This window comes from Pezoporus flaviventris, unplaced genomic scaffold (assembly GCF_033815535.1).
Source record: "Pezoporus flaviventris isolate CSIRO_AGI_PZ_B2104156 unplaced genomic scaffold, CSIRO_AGI_Pfla_v1 ptg000030l, whole genome shotgun sequence".
NCBI classification, from domain to species: Eukaryota; Metazoa; Chordata; class Aves; order Psittaciformes; family Psittacidae; genus Pezoporus; species Pezoporus flaviventris.
In genome coordinates, this window is record NW_026892578.1 from 1,876,774 (window position 1) to 1,897,324 (window position 20,551).

Consider the following 20,551-nt stretch of genomic DNA (forward strand, 5'->3'; position numbering starts at 1 on the left):
CTGCCTGAGACCTGGTCAGAGGGAGAGCAGCCATTGGGGTGATGCTGGTTCGTCTCTGTGTCTTTGTTGCTGAAAAAAAAACAGCTCAGTACTTCTTTTATTCAACTCGGAGCGTTACTGGAAAGTTTATGTGGACTTAAGTGTGACTACAGAGTGCACCCTGCTACTCCAGAAGCAGCAAGTTTGGGAAGATGTGGTCTTTCACAGCTGAGTGCCCAAAAGATTCTCTTGGGCCTGCAGCTCACATTTGCTGAAATGCAAGGTGCAGAGATGCATCACCTTCAGCAGTGGCTCACCCTCAATTACTTGGCAAAACTCAACAGATGAGAAGAACAACCCTGGCACAAGGAGAGAACAGTGGCAGGTCCAGGGAGAGCCACAGCAAAAGAGCATCCCTGGAGCATGCAGGAGTCCCAGCTGCTATTGTACGGCTCTGCTCTGTCTTTAGTAGAGCTGATCTACAGACATATTGGCTCCATACAGAAATATGCCTTGCTCTGGCTCTCCGGTTCTCTGTGCTCACAACTGCAGCTTTTTGGTTGTACTTCTAAAAATGTAGAACAGTTGGAGCATTCATTCCTGCTTTTTTTTGTTAAGATTTAGGCAATTGAAAACATAATGCCCAACATTAAGATATTAATTTTAGGAACTCATTAATTCTATTTCTCTCATGCAGCTGTGAAGCCCATTTTGTCTGTCTTTTGAAGATATGTTATGAATGCTTCAATGGGGAACTTTTAATCTTTGATTAAAAAAAAAAAGCCAGTCTCGGTTTAAATACACAATAAAACATACATTCAGTCTTCTAGCATATTCTCAGCCCTAATAAATACCTGATAATATGTGAAACATATGGTTTGTGAAGGCTGTCCTAGCAGCTGGGTCAGATTCTGCTTCTCTTTTCACTGCTGTTACCAGCTTTACTTCTCTCTCTGTCTCTCTTCCTCAGCTCTCCTTTGTGTCCAACTTACATACTTCCATGACTTCAGGGGGTAAATTGTTTGTCAGCTAGCTAAGCTTATTGCATATTTGGAGGCTCATGGATGTTTCAACTACTGGAAATTATTGTTTTGTTTGTAGAAGCAGCTCATTAGACTCCCAAGCAAGGGGTTACATGAAGTGAGTGCATGGGAGAGAATGGCACAACCATTTCTAGCTTTGCGATGAAAGTGAGTTCTTTCCAGCTTGCTCCAACTATCCCAGTGCTCGGTGTAGCATCTGTGAGAATATTTTTGCCAGCAGTGTCGTGGTGGGGTTTCTTAATTGTTCTACCCTCCAAGAAAAAAATCGTTTACACTCAACTGGCAACCATTTTAACATTTATTATGTCTGCAGCAACCTGGCAGCTGGGGAGAGGAGTCAGTCATACTCCTAGAAATGCATAACCAATGAATCACCAAAATGTGCAAGCTGACCCTGGGTTATCTCTGTGCTCTGATCTCCTTTGAAAGCAGGGAATGGGGGATGTGGTCACTAGGCTGAGGTAGCTTTTAAATATATTTGCTAAAGTGACAGACCCAGAAAAAGCATTCACTGCCTCAACTCGATAGTTGCTTCCTTTGTCAGACTGCAAGCTCTCTACCTGCCAAGCCAAGGAAGGCACACACATGTTCTCGGGCATTGCCTGAGTATCCAGGTGCCCCTTTTCTGCCTAAGCACCATAATTCATACATCTTTCTACTCATGCCCCAGGTTCAGGAGGCTTTCATGGAGTTCTCTCGGGCTTGGTTTGGCTACTATACTTTCATTTGAACTTACTCCTCCCAGGAGATGCATTATCCCACCACCGTGTCTTGAACCTAGGGCTCTGAACTCCCACCACTGGGAGTTTGTTGACTCATGGCAAGTGAAGGCACCATGCAGAGCCAGCAGGAGGGAGCCTGGCTCTATTACTCAGTGGTTAGGTGAATCAGCAGTGATACTGACTGTTTCTTTTTTCCTTATTTTTTAATGTCTAGTCCAGATGTGATCTCAACCCGTGAGTGCATTTCTAGGCATCATGCCATGCAGACTGTAACGTAGAGTCAACAGGCTTACCTTGCATAGTGCAAAAGAAATGCAGTTAGTAACCTGAAAATCGCTGTCCTTCATCTAGGTCAGAGGAGAAACTTGAGTCTTTTTCCTTGTAGCATGCGCTGAATCCAGGGCACTGGTTAAGCTGGAATTAATGGCAAAACAGTGAGGGGCCACGTCGAGCTGTCACAGCACTTGGCTGACTTTCTCTTTTGAAACTCGGATAGCGCTGAGTCTCAAACATGCCCAGAATACAGTGAAATTTTCTGCTTGAACTAAGAAACAGATTTCTTTTATGAGCTTCTCCATTCAAGCGTCATGCAGTTGCTTGATGAGGATTAAATCATACTCTGGTAGCTGAATTCACCAAGGAAGGAGCTTGCTGCAGTAAGGGAACTCGGACATGGCCAATGCCTCTGTTTAGGAAACATTAAGCATCTGTCACTTAGCCTGGTCCCTCTCCCTTCCCAAGTTTTAACTTCCTTACTTATTTCAGATTTATTGATCTCCCCTGTTTGAGTCATTATAACACATCAGATAATGTACCTGGGACCAAACTTGTCCAGGGTACCCTATACATGTGTGCTGCTCACTGGGACACCATTCAGCAGTAGACCTGGGAAGCCTGCCACAATGTGCTTCCTATTTCCCAGTCTGAGAGCTTCTTTCTGCATGTCATCACACAGGCCCAATTCTTACTAGGACTTAGGTTTAAATGTGTTTGCATTGGTGGAGATACGCTGGTGTAAAACTGTTTTGAGATGTGGACCATGGCCTACTTTTGGCTGAGAACTTCCCTTGTGCCCTCCTGATGGGCATAAGGGGCATGTCTTCCATGACAAAACAATGGCAGCAATAATAAATCCTGGTAAAATAATATCAACTGAGTGTTTCACTGTCACTTAATAGTGCAAATTGAAGCATTCTTCTGAGCAATTCAAAGATGTGCACACTGGGACTCCTCATGTCTTTAAGCTATTTCTCTTTCAAGATCACTCTGTCTTCAGATAAGCCTTGTCTTCCTTCCTCTGAAATCATGGCAAAGATCCAGAAACTGGTGAAGCCGTGTCTTCTAACACAGATTATAAATTCAGTACTAGTCCATGGTACAAATGAGTATGCAAGTTATTAAGATCTTAAGAACGGATCTTCTCCCCCTTCAGTCCCTTGTCATCCATCTCTTTTCCTCCATGGATCCATAGATTTGTTTCAATAGTCATTTTTGTAATTTTTAAAAAAGTAAAATGACTCTTCCACATCCAGGAGGTTTTAACTTACTTTCACTACATTAAGAATCTACAGTTCCTCTAAAAGAAAACTTGTTCTGATACCTGCTTCAAAGCATGTTTCTCCTCAGAGCATATTCCAGAGGAAGGGTTGAAGAAGTTGCTGTTGGGAGGAACGGTGCTGAAGTGGTGAGGAACTACGAAATGGGAGAATGGAGATGAAAATGCTGTAAAAATAGCAAGAGAGGGATAGACGGGGAAAGAAAGAACAGCATAAATATCTGCAGGAAGTGAACGTAAAATTTATTGTCTGAAATGGCATTTCATGATAGAATAAAGCAAAAAAAAAAAAAACCGAAAATAATTCTCTTCATGGCAGGAATTACTTGGTGATGTTCTTTCGTTTATGCTATGAAGGTTGTCAAGCAAGACAAATGTCAGGATACCTTCTGGCCATTCTGGCTCTGCATTTATACCTGCTGTCCCATTACCTACTCAACAGGACCACTGATATTTTCCAGACATACACTTCCTTCCACAGTGCTTGCTAAAAGTGAATGCAGCTCATTAAGCTTTGTACCAGCCTTGGCAGGGGCCACCAACAGATCAAATGTCTGCTGCTGAAGAGGAAGCAAACACAGTGATGACACTTCATTGCTGCCTTACAACACATCAGCAAAGGAAAAGAAGCATGGGGACAGAACAGCGGGGAAAGTTTTTTTCATTCTAAGTGTTACCAGTCTGAACAGGATGAATACAGGACTCGGGTTTAGCACCGCAAAATGTACACTGAAGACTACGTAAACATTTGCTGGAGTAGGGTTAGTTTCTCTGATAAATAATGATTCATTAGTGTAATAAGAGAACAATTTTTACTTGAAGATAAATTTGAATATAAGGATAAAAATATCTTTTTTGATTATAAGGTAAACTGTGACAAATATTACTAGTCTATTACAGTAATTAATATCATTATTTACTCTAGACATAAGGATTGAAAACAAAATCAGACAAATATCTAGATCATCAGCATTTGGCTTCCTTGGAAGGTTAAAGTTTTATCCAGGCTGATTAATAGACATTCTTGAGGATTTTGAAGCTATTTCTGAACAGAAATTAGCTGGGTATCATAGCAAATCTTTGAGGCTAAGTAACCATACCCTTATTTCACAAACAGGGAAGCTGAGTCAGGTGGATAGGTCCTATCTTGGTGGTGTACATGCTTAACTTCATACCCTTGGGTAAGCCTCTGTTAAACAAAGTGCTTGGTAAGTATGGAAATCGTGCCCTTAGGTGGTTCACTGAAATACAGTGATACTGTTATAGATCAAGAGAACTAGAACTAGAGCTCAGACATCCAATTCCCCATTTTATACACTCTCTACTCAGCTGCCTTTCTCCCTTCTGGTTTTGGTCTTCTTCCTAGGAAAGCAGCATTTATGGCAGCACATAATTTGCTTGCTTATCCATCTGTCCTCACCTGTTAACTTCTGAATCTGTTGAGCATTTCTAGGCAAATAAGATGCAGAGCTGAAACCACAAGCTGATTCCTAACAATTATATGGAAATAGGTACCCTGTGAAAGAAAGAGCTCCAGTGTGTGTCCTGACTGAAATAAGGGTCACAGCATGAATTTATACTAATGAAATGGTAACAAAAACTATCTTTAATTAGATACAAAATGGCAAATCTTCCTCAAAGCATAAATCTAATATAAATAACTTTGCTAGTTCTGTTGATCACATAATTGCTAATTTACTTTGGTAAAACAAGAGGTTAATTGCACAGTAGTTTTGCACATAGCTATTCTTGTATATCCCATGCTACAGATTTCAGCTTAGTCTAGCCACATGTAGCTGACGCTGGCACTGCCTGAATTGTAAAGCAAAGCAATGAAAAATTTCAAAACATAGCACCTCTGGCACCTCTCTTGTTTCTGATGCTGCAAAACATATTTATCTTGATGTAGTGTTACTTTCCTAACTCAATTGTGGCATGGTACAATTGTCAAGGAGAATGGATGTTTTCAATAACACCTATTAGAAAATGTGTGCACATGGTGCTCCACAATTCAATGAAGCTGTGGGCAGATGGGAGCATGGAGATGAAATGTTGCCTGGAAAAGCTCTTCTTCTTCTGCCTGTCTAGAAGACTGATGCTGCTGATGGATGTCTCAGTTGTGCAGAGGGCTTGCATTTCACTCTGTAGTGAGATTTGTGTTTATAAGCTTGCCACTTTTGCTTGCTTTGTAAGGTGAGGAAATATCCCAACTTATGGCCTGGAAGAGCCTTGTCCAGGTGAGTACAAGGGATGCATAAGGTCTGCTGAACTCATTTGTTACCTGCGCTAGGAGTGGGACGAGCACAGCACACCAGCGGCTCCGGCACGGCCAAATTTGATATTGGCGTTGCCCTCTGCTGACCAGTCCAAATATTGCAATGCTAAATGTCCTTACCCTCTTGGAAGTCAAGTGTGTGCTCTACTGCGCGTCACAAAACCGTGACTTTGGATTATTTTAGATTATACACAGTCTGTGGATCTATACAGCCTATACACAGCTGTGGAAATGAAGGAAAAGACGTGGTATAAGACTACCAAGTTATAATCAAAGGCTATTTTTGGTGTTTATTTATGTAGCAGAGTCTCTGGTGTAGTCCCCAGAGAGGCCATGCTGCCCAGCAGGGTGGGTGGCTGCAGCATGTCCTTTCACTCCAGGGTCGTGAGAGGAGACATGAGCTTGGTCCTATGCTGATCGGGGCTCCTGGATTTTGCTACCAGGTCACACTTTTTGCTAAGGGTCCCACATGATTGCCAGTCCTTTTTGCTCTGAGGTCCATTCATGTGTGTTCTGCATTTTTGCCTTCTCCGTTGGAAGGTCTAGGCCATATTTAGGTCTTTTGCTGGTTGATGTTTAGATATCTATATTCCAGAAGCATGTATTTTTGTGCACACATCTACCCTTTGCAGTAATTCATTAGGTACTAGCTGAACTGCTGCGCAGAAACCCCAGGGTGCAGAAGCTTTGTGTGAAGGTATTAAAAACTTTTTCCTTTCAAGTCTGCTGTATGTTCTCCTCCAGACTTTTTCTACTGATCTTGCAGCAGATTTAAGGCTAATACATAGATGGTGTTTGCTCTACAAGGTTCTTTGCCCCAGAGAAATGTCAAAAATTCAGATGGTGAATCATAACCAGCTATAAGATCAGTCACATTTTTGTTTCTGCATTGCAGGAAAAAGATCCAGAGATGGAGACTTGGATGGAGACTCCAGACTCTCTCTGGATGGAGACTCCAGAAAAGATCCTGGAGAAGGAGACTTGGCAGCTACTTCTAGTTGTTCAATGAAGAAATCTATCAGAGTGATAAATGTATAGATTAAGGCAGTTTATGAAGTCCAGCCCAGTCAAACATACGCTTTTACTCTGCTTAATAAGGCAGAGGGGTGGCAATTGCAATGTGTCTGGAACAGATAAGTGAAACAACTCTTCAGAGTGATCTCCACGTAAGAATCCGCCTTGGCTGCCTGTAGAGACCCTCTGATCACTGCTCAACTCTAAGATCCCAGCAAAGAAATAAACATTTTGTTGCTGTCTTTAGAATAACAAGCACATCTGTCTTGAGGCTGGACTTCATTTGGAAGCCCCACGTGCGCTAGGAAAAAGCTGGAACAGGATGCTGGCAGCTTTTGGCCAGCCTGTCGAGCAGTTACATATCTTCTGCCCAACTGGCTATGTTAAGCAAATGGTTTTAAGTCTCCAGCAGGTAGAGCTGCAATTTCTACAGCTACTTCTTTCTCATTACTTGCTGAGAATCATGAAAACAAGCGGTCAGCTAACGTGGTTTTAGTTCCTAAATAGTATTTCATGTCATGCATACATGACAGTTGTTTCACTGGCTGTCAGTCAGCTCTTATTGCCAGTCATGTGAACTCTCTCATTGAATTTTCACAGGACTCCAGTTTGTGTGCAGTGTGAGTTTGCAGGGCACAAATGATCTTTTCCATTCTTTTCCATAATCCACATGCTTCCTTTTCCATCCTGAGACGTTTTCTCTCATGTTACACAAACATTCCATAAGTAAGGACAGTGTCCTTCCCAGGTCTGCCCTGCAGCCCTGGGAGTCAGGGTCCGCTTGTCACAGCTGTTAGTGTGACAAGTGTTATCATGAGATAAAAGTATGCAAAGTATGTAAGTACTGGACTTGCTAAGATTATATCTTCACTTCTCCAGAAGCAGCCAGAGCAACTTCAAGCTGAAGTATGCTAGATATTCAACAAAACAACGGTACTACTATTTCATTAAATGAAACATAATTAGGAATAAATATTGCATCATGATGTAACACTGAAGAGAGAAAATGCTGCCGGCAGTTATTTCAGAGCTGGAACTATTGAACCTTAGATTCCTAGTGAGGTGTTGGTCCCCCTGATGAATTTTTATGACCAAGAAAAGGTAACTCTGCCTATCAGTCAGTGCTTCTGACAGTCAGATTTAATGTGAATCTTTCCTCATTTTAAGCTCACCTTTCCTGGTAGTACCCACCCATGCCATGGTGGATACTGCCAGGAGAGGTGAGCTTAAAATGAAATATTTTATCATTCCCCTTTTCAAACTTTCCTTCTTGCAAACCAGCCCTACTTCATTCAGGACACCAGCTTTCCTGAATGAAACCTCTGCCTTTGCTCTCTGCTGGGCTCTCTCCTGTTGGTCCCCCTCTTTCTTCTCCAGTGCTACTCTCTACATGAAGTCTTCTGTATTATCAGCAGTGCAACACCTCCCATGTCATAGTCTCTACAGCTTCTCATTCATTCCACATCAGAATTTTGCATTCTTCCCAACACTGTGATATTTGACTGTCTACAGCTAAACATCCCCTTTGCTGCAAAGCTTCAACTCCTTATTCTTCAGTGCGTGTAATACCTGCCTGACATCCTCCATGAGCCATACGTGTTTTTTCCACATGAATCTTTGCCGAGACCATTCTGAATGCTGACTGTCCTCCAGCGCTTGCCGTCCCTACCAGCTTGCTGTTGTCTGGATATTTAGTAAGTATGCTCTTCCCTGTGGCAGCTGAGAAGGCAGTGAGGCTGTTCAAGGCACTAGAGAAGATGTGCTGGTCTTGGCTGGGATAAAGCTGATTTTCTCCGTAGTGGATTTGTTTGGATTTGTGGATTTGTTTGGATCTCCATAGTTTGTATTTCTGCTGGAAACAGTGTTGATGACACAGGGATGTTTTCGTTATTGTTGAGCAGTGGCTTACACAGGGTCAAGGCCTTTTCTTCTCCTCATACCACCCCACCAGTGAGTAGGCTGGAGGTGCACGAGGAGCAAGGAAGGGGACACAGCTGGGACAGCTGACCCCAACTGACTCAAGGGATATCCCACACCATACAGCATCATGCTCAGCATATACAGCTTGGGGAATGTCATGGTTTAAACCCAGTCAGGTAACTCGTTCACTCACTCCCCCCTTTCTTGCCCTCCCCCTACTCCTGGAGGGACGGAGAGGAGAATCGAAAAGAATGTAACTCCCACGGGTTGAGATAAGAACAGTTTAGTAACTAAGGTATAACACAAATCACTATTGCTACCACCAATGATAATAATGATAAAGGAGATAACAAGGGAAGAAAATACAACATTTCACCACCAACCAACCGATAACTTGCCTCCCCCAGCCCGAAGAACCACCAACCGATACTTTCTCCAACCCCGCAGTCTCCCAGCCCTTCCAGTTAACTCCCAGTTACATCCTGGGCATGACGTGCTGTGGTATGGAATACCTCTTTGGTCAGTTTGGGTCAGGTGTCCTGTCTCTGCTTCCTCCCGGCTTCCCCTCCTCCCTGGCAGAGCATGAGGCTCACAAAGTCCTTGGCCAAACCAAAACATCCTTGTTATCAGCTCTGTTCCCAGGCTGAAAGTCAAAACACTGCACTGCACCAGCTACCAAGAAGGAGAAAAATGACTGCTACTGCTGAACCCAGGACAGGGAAGAAGAAAGGGGGATATTCAGGGTGATGGCATTTTTCTCCCCAAATAACCCTTACACATGATGTAGTCCTGCTGTCCTGGAGATGGCTGAACACCTGCCTGCCTGCCCATGGGAAGTAGTGAATGAATTCCTTGTTCTGCTTGGCTTGTGCTCATGGCTTTCGCTATACCTACTAAACTGTCTCTATCTCAACCCACAAGTTTACCTGGGGGCAGTGAGTGAGCAGCTGTGTGGGGCTTAGTTGCTGGATGGAGTTAAACTATTCAGAGGGTTTTCCTCTTGTGCTTCCTGCTCTGGCTTTTTGGTGATCAGCAGGTTGTAAGGCCAGGCAGCACTCGCTCCCCCACTGGCAAATACATTTCCAGGTCCCTTGCTGTGTGCTCTGCAGAGAAATGCCTTGCTAAGCCTGGCTTGAGCAGGCCAGGCTTTTAACACAGGAGGTCCTGGGTGAGCCTGAAGTGATTTTCGAGGAAAGCTAGATAGCACGAAGGTGTGTGCTCCTGGATAAACCTGTCTTCCCAAGAGCGGGCAGAGCTGTCTCTAACCACATGCTCTAAGCTGTGGCAACTGGTCTCGGGAGTCGATTAAGTGTTAGAAAAAATGTTCTCCTTTGCAGCTTAAATGTATTGCCTCTCAGTGTAATTGACTCTCCCTCCTTGCTCCTTCTTATTACAAGAGGATGGATAAGCATTGGATTTACTCTCCTAAGCACACTCATTAGTTGCATAACTTGTCATGTCACTCTTTATTTGCCTCTTTTGCTGACAATGGGAACTTCCTTTTCTTGCAGGTATTTTTTCTGTGCTTTGAATTGTTGTTGTCTCCCCCTTGACTGTGCTCCTCAATTTCTGCTGTGGGTTTTGCAGTTCAGGATGAGTTTTGGGCCAGGGATGACATTTACATTTCAATACTCTTAATGGCTCCTATTCCACAGGTGACATTTGTTTTCCTCCAGAAGCAAGGGTTCCCACTGAACAGTGAACAAGAGCTCTCCTGTACATTTTACAGAGGAGCCACAGTTACTACAGAAATATGGCTGAGGAACCTAAGCTGGGTCCTTACCTGCAAATTACCACCTTATTATTATTTAACCACCTTCTTCTTATTTAACCAGTTTCAAGGACCAAATAGATGTTATTCATGAAACCTGTCATGGGTGAAGGAAGCCACTGCTGACTGTGAGAGCACATCGTGATTTACCCATGGTACAGTATTGCTATGGGTTAACCCTGGCCAGCAACAGCTCAGCCCACACAGCCGCTCACTCGTTCCCCCTCCCAAGCAAGATGGGGGAGAGAAGGAAGGGTAAAAATGAGAAAACTCATGGGTTGAGATAAAGACAGTTTAATAGGTAAAGCAAAGCAGAACAAGGAATTCATTGCTTTCCATCAGCAATGCAAATGTTCATCTCCAGCAAAGCAGGGCTCTGTCACGTTTAACAGTGACTTGGGAAGACAAAAGCATTAACGCCAAATGACCCCCTCTCTCCTGCTTTAACCAGCTGTATATGCTGAGCATGACATCCTATGGTATGGAATATCCCTTGGGTCAGTTGGGGTAAGCTGTCCCCTCCAAGCTCCTTGTACCCCACCAGTCTGCTCACTTGTGGGGTGGTGTAGGAAACAGAAAAGGACTTGACTCTGTAATCACTACTCAGTAATAGCTAAAACATGCCTCTATTATCAACAGTGTTTTGGTTACAGACCCAAAACACAGCACCATACAAACTACTGTGAAGAAAATTAACTGCATCCTGGCCAAAATCAATACAAATATTTATGCAGAGCTGAGTAAAACTTGATACTGTTCAGCTTAGCCTTTGAGGTGAAACAGGCCAGAAGTGCCAGGTTTCTCAGGATTTATTTTTAAAGACACAGGTATTCCCATGCCTTCCCACAGTTTGCATGCAGTTGTATCAGTGTAACTGAGATGGGATCATGCCATGTACTAGGACTGAGGAATCAAGGAAGGAAAGGGAAAAAACAAAAGGCTTGAAGAAGTCAACACTGTGGGACTCCGTGTTGAGGAATTCCAGCCTGATGTGTATCTCCAGCCTGGCTTTTACTATGCTTTTTTCTTACTAAGGAAGTAGCTGCTTTAAGTTTTCTGCCCATATATATCTTCACCTACCAGAACAGATCACCCCACTGCACACAGTGCAAGCACAATTGGCTGGACCACAGGTTTAAATACATGATTTCAGTAAAAAGGGCAGATGTTCAGAATATCTCTCATAAGTGACTCATTTGTGCTTTATGATAGCTAGTAAGGCAAGGCTGGAAAACACACAGCATCTGACCAAATAGTGCCTGTGTGTAACAGCAGTACTTGTTCCCCTTCTTTCAAAGTACTTTGGATTCAGCAGTTATCACACGCAAGACCTTAGTTATGAAAAACAAGAATTAAGTCATCAAAATATCAATGATGATTCTAACATCTCATCATGCTGTTTGGGACGCAAATTGTGAAATGGCAGGGAAACATATTATTTAGTCAAAAGGGCAAGCTGGTAATTCATGACCACATTAAAGAAGATGCTACAAAATGCACTGTTGGATTTGAAAATGGTCGATATTCTGATGATTGATTTCCTTTGAATACAGTTGGAACCATGCAATGCTGCACTATAGCCCAATGAGGTCTAGTACCCACTTCAACAAAAAAAAGGACAAGAGTGATTAACGATTGCAAATTTATTACATGGAACAGCAAAATCCAGACAACTGAGTCACATAATAGACAACTAGTGCAATGGGAAGTTTCTTTATGTAAACCAAGTCCTCGCACTGGTAAGTCGACCAATGAACTTCATATTCCATGGTATTCTGAAACAAATTAACACATTATATTTTATGTTGAGATGTTGGTCTGAATGTGACTTAGTATTCAGTTCTGTATGCTTAGTCCTTCTCAAAGTTAAGACACGAAATAGCTTTAAGTTCTAGCAGAAGTTTGATGGATGAAAGTCTGAAAGTTCAGGTAAGTGCCTAACCTGTTACTTGTACTCAAACATGAAACCTCCCTCTTCATACAGTTCTCTCTCCACTATGTCCTAACTTCACTTTCCTTCTTTTAAAGTGTAGAGGCAGGGTGTGCATCTTGCAGCCAGGTTGGCTGAGGGGGTTGAGCTGTGGATAAGATTTACTGCTGTATGCAAGGCCACGGCATGGTTACAAAATAGTAGCTTCTACACCAGCACTTCAGTGATATGCAGTTGATAGTCCAGCAATTCTGCTAACATCAGAGTACTCTGCATAAAGTACTTTCATGCAAGTTTAATCTAATTGGTTTTGAACTGCTTTGCAACAAAACTCATGCTGCCAGTTACTCTAAACAGATCTGGGCAGCACTACCTGCCCCTAAAGGTTTCATAGCTATGAAATATTTCCTGCACACATGTGGACTTAAACCCCAACCCTTTCAATCAACAGCTGGAAGAAATTCTTACATTGAAAACAGAAAACAGTGATCTTTATTGTAGGATAAAAGGTTGGAAGATGAGAGACTGAAGGAGGGGACACATGTACATTGACTGTCTTGTCCATTTCCCATTAAGACCTTTAATAGACAAGTTCAAAGATGGATATGCAAGTGCTAGGTGATATTATTAGATCTCGCCATCTTCCTTCCTTACATCCCCACCCCTACTCTCTCTAGTTAGTTTACCCCAAGGCAGGTCCTAATTCTGATGTGAGGATAACTCTGCATGCAGAGATCTGTATTAGTGGGCTCTTGTGTAAGATTAGGTGACTGATAGTCTCTTGCAACAGAGAGGAGTCTAGCTTTTGTGTTCCAAGTACAATTTATACTTCTGGTTTTAAACTTTATAATTGCTGTACCATTTCTAAAATTTTGCAGAGGAGGAAAGCTCCTCCTTACTGAACCTTAAAGAGAGAATAAAACAGTACTTGTCAAGAGCGTATACCGGAAGTCTCTGAGCATGAAAAACCATGCATTTCTTCCCAAAAAACTCCTGGTGACAATACGAAACACTCATGTGACAGTCCAGGTTTGTAATAAGTTGCAGTAACTCCTTCTGTCATAAAGATCATTATTAATAAAAACCCAGAACAAGTTCTTGTCACTTTTGGATGCCTACTTACCACTGCTTTCAACAGTTCTTCCATTCCGAGGCTGAAAAATATAAAAATTATATGGTTGGGCAGAAGTATGAGATGCCAGATTTATGTGCCCACCAAAATACATCTCCTGTCATGCAGACAGAGTACATAAGAAGGCTGCAGTAAGATTTCCTTTAAAGGGACAAGAGGTCAAATACCAGGGGATCTGTGCAGGGTGGGTTTTGCCTTTGAATTTGAGAAATATTCCTTCAGCCTCTGGCCAAACAACTAAACGTTCTGGCTTTAATTGCTCTCATTAAGGGTCTTGGTCCCAATTCACTGGGATACTATATGCAGGTGCCTAAGCAAGAGCATATAAATAGCACCACTGAAAGCACCTGGCCAGACACACTTGAAGTGAGCCAAAATGCAAATTGCAGCTGAACTGGGACTCTGGTTACCTACTATGACCTACTTTATAACTTTTTAATTACTAAAAACTGATCTGGTGTTAATCAGTGTGTGTCAAACAAAAAATTAGACCATACCATAGTTCAGCAAGACAATGGGTGAAAAAAAATAAAACACACGGAAGATATTATGATGATGTCCATAATACTGCTTTGGCTTTTCACCCTGCTACAGTGTGCCATATCTTTCCGGCAAGACTTTTCAGACCAAGTGGACATTCAGCCCACACACATTTTATTTAACAAATTTAGGATCAGTGCACCTTGGAGATACAGGCCACATGCTGCTTTGGATGATTTGTCTTTGGATAATTTGGCTCAAGATAAAACATTTGCAGAGTCACCTCTTCAAATAAAAATAAAGCATTTAATCCATTACTATCCCAGATCTCATTATCTTGTCATCTTTTAATGGAACCAGAGATTTATACACAAATGGCCACCTAATCTTTCAAACAAAGAATATTTGGCCTCTACTCAAAAGTGCAGAAAGAATTTGTGAAGGGAAACAGCTGTTCATCTACACTGTAACACATCACATTGTCTATGATTTAGATTCTTTAAGTAAGAGATTCAGATACCCTGAAAAGGAAAAAAGGCCGTCCCAGAGTTGCATGACTATCCTGCAAAATAAAACACAAACAATAACACGAGACTTTAAACACAGTTCCATAGACCTGTTGACAAGTTTCAGTGTCATTCCATCAGAATATCAATAATTCAGGGGCTTTTTCGGCAGCATGTAAACAACAAGATGTTGTTAGTCCCTGATGTCCATTCATCTGGAATGCTGATTAAAAATTAATACCCAAAGGACATTGTCAAGAACTACCCATTCTGCCTAGTGTACCTATACTATATTACCATAATTAAAGATTCAAGGGCTTTAGAAAATGTATAAAGGAAAGCTTTACTCATATTGGTTTGCTTTGCAGAAACAAGGTCAGCAGAGCTCACTTCCCAACCACTGGAAAAAAAAAAAAAAATCAAGCTGACTTTAAAAAAAGCAGCAAAAGAAACAGGCCATACTTTCCTGTCCACTGCTACTCTCTTGTCTTCACATTTACCTACCTTCTTTGTAAACTTTGCAGCAGCAACCTGTGATTCCTGCAAGTGGACAGTGGAAGTTAATCAAGATGCTGTAATTTCTTTGGTTGGTTACAGTAAATTCTCCATCACGGATGAGGTTGCTGCACTCCATGTGAAAAAGAGATAGTCTTACACTTATCACAGACAGATGTAAGAACAGTAACAAAGATATTTTGAAAGGTTGATTTTGAACCTTGCCTTATCCAGTGTTACCCCATTCATTACAATCATTCAACATGCTTCCCTTGCTGTTCAACCAAGAACAGCCGTGCTCTGGCAGGTGAAGCAGAGCTCAACCTGGAGTGAATGCAGGAATTCCACTCCTCTGGGTTGAATTCTACACATAGCTCTTATCTTGTTAAAATGCGGTTGCTCTTCACTTTTCGGACTATCCTTGTTTTTAACACAGGCATGATTGCTGGTTTTAAGCCTTCCCCTGCACCCTTTATTCTTCAGGAAACTCCTCATTTTTATTACTCAGTCTTATACCAAGGAATAGAATCTTACCTCATGACAGGCATTCTGTGTCTAACCAAACCCTGAACTAGCAGTCTAGTAAACCAGCCACGTCTGGGAACCTTCCTACCAATGGCACGGCTGCCGGGCTGCCTGCTCTCAGCTAAGATAGCTCTGTGTGCTGCAGGCACAGTTATACCAGTGAATTAGATTGAAGAGTGACCAGATTTAGTTATGTGGAGCAGGTACATATATAATGACCAAGGATGTGAAAACAGGGGATGAGAACACAGGAAAAGCATACAGATGAAACTGGAGAGGAGGAATTATAAAAGACAAAATACACAAGCAACAATGAAAGAATCATGATTCAGAGTATAAGACAAGGATTTCTGTGATTCAAGCCTCAAGACAATAATTTATAGAGCAACTGACATCAACTTACAGGGCTATAAAATACAATGAAAGAAAAAAGTGCTCAATCAAGGTGCTTTAAAGGATGCAAAGGAGGAGACTAAAGCAAAGAGATAGTGTGAATGCTAGTTTTGTTACAAAATTATTATTATATACCACGCAAAGATAGAGACTGACTCATGACTTAGCCTGCAGTTTCAAATATCCCAGCTAATTTCTAACAGGTGAGAGTTTACATGGCAAAAACTAAGCTTCTAAACAGTGTGTTGGCTTGACTTTAGGATGGAAATTTGAAACTCTTACAGAGATGACTGTGTAGCAGCCACATTTAGATAGCTCTTTTTTATTCTTTTGAAAGTGCCATCTGCAAGATTTACCCAAAAATTAGACAGTGAAGTTAAACAGTCTATTATTTCTCCCAAAAGATTTTAAATTCTCCAGATGGAATTCAAGTCCCATTAACACCCAAATTGCCATTGACTTTGCCTTTCTGCTTCTGAGGCCTCATTTCTTCTCTTGAAACACCATCTATTTTCTCTACATAATCTATAACTTAATGAACCAAATTTGTTTTAAAAGATCCACATAAATATAGGCTCATGTAGAAAGTTTAAGTCCAGCTAAAACCAGTAGGATTTCATAACTGTTTCATCGGGTGTGCTACATACAGACCCATGTCTACAGTGTCTTCTCAATATTCCTTGTGGACTGAGAGAGAAAGTACAACTTCATGTAATAGGAGATTTAACCAGTTGGGTAAAACGTGCTATTTGGCATAGTCATTTTTCCATATTGCACACATACATTTGATCTGCCACTTAATCAGACCACACCTAGAAATCATATTGCAGATATAGAGCTGATATTAGTTGTATCTCTCAACAGAAAACTGTATCAGTTTTAGCTCCCAATCTTGAGGGCACAGAGTGTGAATTTTTTGCAAAGTTAATAACTAAAATAGTAACCAGGAATAGGGCTCCAATTAAAGTTACTGGATGATTCTGAATGTCCCCTCATTAGCCAAGCTGCAGAAGCATAGGAAGCAATATTGAACTCAAAAACATTTAGTAGACATTTAAGACTGAAATGCTGGAATTCTTTATACAATCAGCTTCAGTACTGTAGAGTTTTATGGCTGCTTTAGGAAAGCATGCTGGCAAGAAGAGATATTGAAGTACATGTCAAAATACTTTATTGTTGTCTTGAAGGCTCTGCTTGTGATTTGAAACAACAGAGGACTCAAACTCCACAAGTAAATTGGCCTTTTTAACATACCCAGGAGCTGACTGAATTTTATGGGAAAGGCTCTTAATAAACCGGTGGCGATAAAAAAGTTATATAAAGCAGAACTGACACTGAGCTAGGTCCTAATATGTCTGCACTAATAAGAAAGAGCTACACTCTTAATCAACTTAATCTTTTGGATGCGAGTCAGAAGCACAAAAAAAACCCAAGTTCAAACAGAGTATTAAGGTCAGTAAAGCAAGGCATATGCCTCCATGTTCTAGTGGGGGCATACTACGCCTCATATTCCTCCTGGTCTAATGGAAGGTGTCCCTACCCATGGCAGTGGAGTTGGAATTAGGTGATCTTTAAGGTCCCTTCCAACCTAACCCAAACTGTGTTTAGCATGATATTAAATATGCTGTTGATCCAATGTGATGCATATTTTTAACATATTTAACCCTGTATTAGTCAAAAGTGACAGGTTAAAATACTAACCCCAGGTGTAAGTGGATGTTTTGGTTCTTGAGCTCTGAAAAACAGCAATTTCATGTACAGATTAATGGAGCTGAGAATTACATGCAAGCTACTAACAAGAAGAAATGATCTTTTCTATACTATCTTACAGCTCCTAAACCATGACACTATTAGATTCTACATTATTGTTTGGAGAGAAATGTCCAAAAGTTGGGTTTGGAGGGGCTGCTTTTTAAGGTTAAGAAAGAGGTGCTTTGAAATAAAAGAAACAAATATACCTTACCTCATTTGTTTGCATACTATTGAATATGGAATAACAGAGATCCAAAACAGTGCTGGAGATCTGCAAAACCAAACAGTATACAATACACTTACGGAGAGGATGTGGTGTAGTTTGATAAAGAATAGGCTTGATCCTGATCCCAGCATGATTTAGATCAAACACAGTTCCACTAAAACCACTCTGAGCAGGGAAAGACTTATGATGCTATTATGAGCTGGAAATCTAGTATTTTTTTATGAGGAGAATGCACACGACCTACAAATGTTGTGAACAGTCTTGTTCTATAAAGATCTAAATCAGCCTCTTACACTTAAAATACATCTTTCTATGCTGTAAAAAAAGCTTTGGGGTTTGGCATATTTAATCTATACACATTTTCTTTCACAACCATTTCAGACAATCAGGATTATAATCTTTAATCGTATACTGAAAAGTACTGTCCCATACTCACTGCCACAGGACAGGGATTGCCGATGCATGCAATCCTATTAGATAGGAAGCAACTACAGCTCCAAAGAAAGAAAACGTAAGATACCTGAATAACTGGTTCTGGGAACTATTTTCCACAAGCTTTGGTTTACAAGACTGAAAGACTTCAGGAAGAAAAATTCAGCACAGAATGTTCAAAGTTTCCAGATCATTCCTGATCTTGCAGACTTTTCTCTCCCCTTTGAAAATGACCCTTGGGTTGGGTATCATCTGTAACAGCGATGATCTTTCAAAGGTACTGAGGGTGTTTTTAAACCATTTGCAAGCTCTCTGCCAGAGACACCACAGCAGAAATGAACTGTGAAAACTTCCTCTCCCTCCCCTGCCCCCTGAGCACCCTGGAAAAAAACCATCCACCCACCACCACCAAGCTGGGACCAGGCAGGACCCTGCCCGTAACTCCTGCTGCACTGAGTAGCACTACTTCTTGCCCCAGTGCTAGCTACCACTGTGATGGGAATAAAAGCACTTTTTTCTTTGCCTAGGTCTGAGCTAACTCTGCAGGGAGATGAGCACATACACCAGCAAAGTCACTCTGCTTTCCAGAGCCTCCAGCTCTCTGAAGGAGGTTCTTCCACCTGCAGACATCGATGCTAAGGGTTACACAGCGCAATTAGTATGTCTGGAAGGGAGAGTCCCAGCAGATCAAACACATTACCAAAGTCAATTTACCTGGGGTTGATTAGACAGTTCCATCCACTGACTGAAACACAATGCCAGCTGCTTTAAAAAAAGTAAAGACATTAACACTAGGTCTGTCATACCTTGGGACATGCTTTTTAGCTCAGGGAGCCAGGACTGGGTGGTTATTAGTCTGCCCAGTTTTTGCTGACACAGGTATCCTACTCTGCACATCCCACTGTGCTCGCACCTGTCTCACCTCCTTCTGCGAGTAGCAAAGGGTTTCAGCCTCCTTGCTCTCTCCATCACCCATCACCCAACCCCCACGCCAAGGGATTTCAGGACGTATTTCCAGCCCATTGCCAATTCCCTACCTCATTTCCCTGCCGCGAGCGAGTCTCATTTCCCACCTCCCGCGGCCAGCCCGGGCTGGACGGTCTCTGTCCTGCCCTTCCACCGCGCACCGCTTTCGGGCGGGGAAGGCAAAGACAGACCTACCTGGCTTTTGGGCAAGTCCGCACCGTCCCAGGAGAGCGAAAAAGGCTGGGGGAACCCTGCGGGGACACGGCACGGGGGGACACGGCTGAGCGGGGAAGCCGCGGTGCCCAGCCCCGACGGCGCCCCTCGAGGGGAGGTTCGGGTGGGGTCTCTTATGTGTTCTCTCGGTGCCGGGGCGGGACGTACCTGAGCCCCGCGGGAGGGCGCAGAGGCAGCAGGCGGCGAGCAGCCAGGGCAGGACGTGCGGCGGAGAGGGCATGGCTGGGCAGCTGCAACCGAGCGGACGGACGGACCGACCCGCTGCCTTTATGGGGCCGCGTCGAGCCCGGGCCGCCGCAGAGCCAATGGGCGCCGGGGCGGCCCCGCGCACCGCTCCCGCCGCCGCGCCCCCGGACCGGTGTGAGCGGGAAAACCCCGCTCGCGGGAGGTTGTCGGAGTCCGGCATCAGTCACTCCCTCCCTTTGTAACCCCCCGTAAAAGCTGGTTTCCTAGAAGAGGTGACAGACAGGAGGGAGGGTAAGAAGGGGCTGCGCAAGGAGAAGCGACGGAGCTGCTGGGATTTTCACTTCAAATGGAACATTCAGTTTTGTGGTAGGGCTTACTTGGTGTTTGGAAAATGTTTCTTCTTGTGGCAGCTTGGGAAGTAAAGTTTGCCTTCTAATCTGATGGGATGTGAACTTTCATATTGAACAAGTCCCAGGGCATCCTCTTACGTTTACCTTCATGTGAAATAAGGAAAGCCAAACACCTCTTGTTTCATTTCAAAGTGCGTATGGCAGTAAACAAATTTAATGGCTTTAAACTGAAAAAGGGTAGATTTCGATTAGATGTAGGAAGAAATTCTTCATTATGAAGGTGGTGAGGCCCTGGCACAGGTTGTCCAGAGAAGCTGTGGCTGCCCCATCCCTGGCAGCGTCCAAGGCCAGGTTGGACGGGGCTTGGAGCAACCTGGTCTAGGGGAAGGTGTCCCTGCCTATGGCAGGGGGTTGCAACTAGATGATCATTAAGGTCCCTTCCAACCCAAGCAATTCTGTGATTCTATGACATAGAGCTGCTCAGAACAGAAAGGTGATTCTCTATTCTCCTGATTTAATCATCTGGGTTTTGGAAAATATTTCCTAGTTTTCTTTGAGAGCAATGCTTTCTAATCAAAACTGAGACTGAGAAAGGCAGAGTCCTGCCAACTTCTTTTTTATAGCCTTTGGGCCTACTAAAGCAAATACATATCCAGTTGTCCAAT

The 20,551-nt window shown here is 42.7% G+C and overlaps 1 protein-coding gene across 8 annotated transcripts; it reads right to left on the bottom strand.

Moving 5' to 3' along the window:
• Window positions 1–11,907: 11,907 nt before the first annotated feature.
• Window positions 11,908–20,047, bottom strand: NMS (neuromedin S). 8 transcript variants are annotated; one of them, XR_009744481.1, is made up of 9 exons: window positions 19,498–20,020; window positions 19,312–19,367; window positions 18,865–18,912; window positions 17,704–17,763; window positions 17,442–17,475; window positions 14,832–14,867; window positions 14,342–14,383; window positions 13,333–13,363; window positions 11,908–12,054 (listed from the first exon to the last, which is right to left on the bottom strand). XR_009744481.1 is itself a non-coding variant. In XM_061459966.1 (8 exons), exons 1-8 carry the CDS (start codon window positions 19,754–19,756, stop codon window positions 12,038–12,040), a joined length of 549 nt encoding a protein of 182 aa, XP_061315950.1. In that variant the 5' UTR covers window positions 19,757–20,020; the 3' UTR covers window positions 11,908–12,037. The 8 variants fall into 8 exon arrangements, 5 of the variants coding, with proteins under 5 accessions (XP_061315950.1, XP_061315949.1, XP_061315952.1 ...); XR_009744480.1 differs by having other exon boundaries at window positions 18,865–18,915; window positions 19,498–20,002; XR_009744482.1 differs by lacking the exon at window positions 18,865–18,912 and having other exon boundaries at window positions 19,498–20,047.
• Window positions 20,048–20,551: the final 504 nt, after the last annotated feature.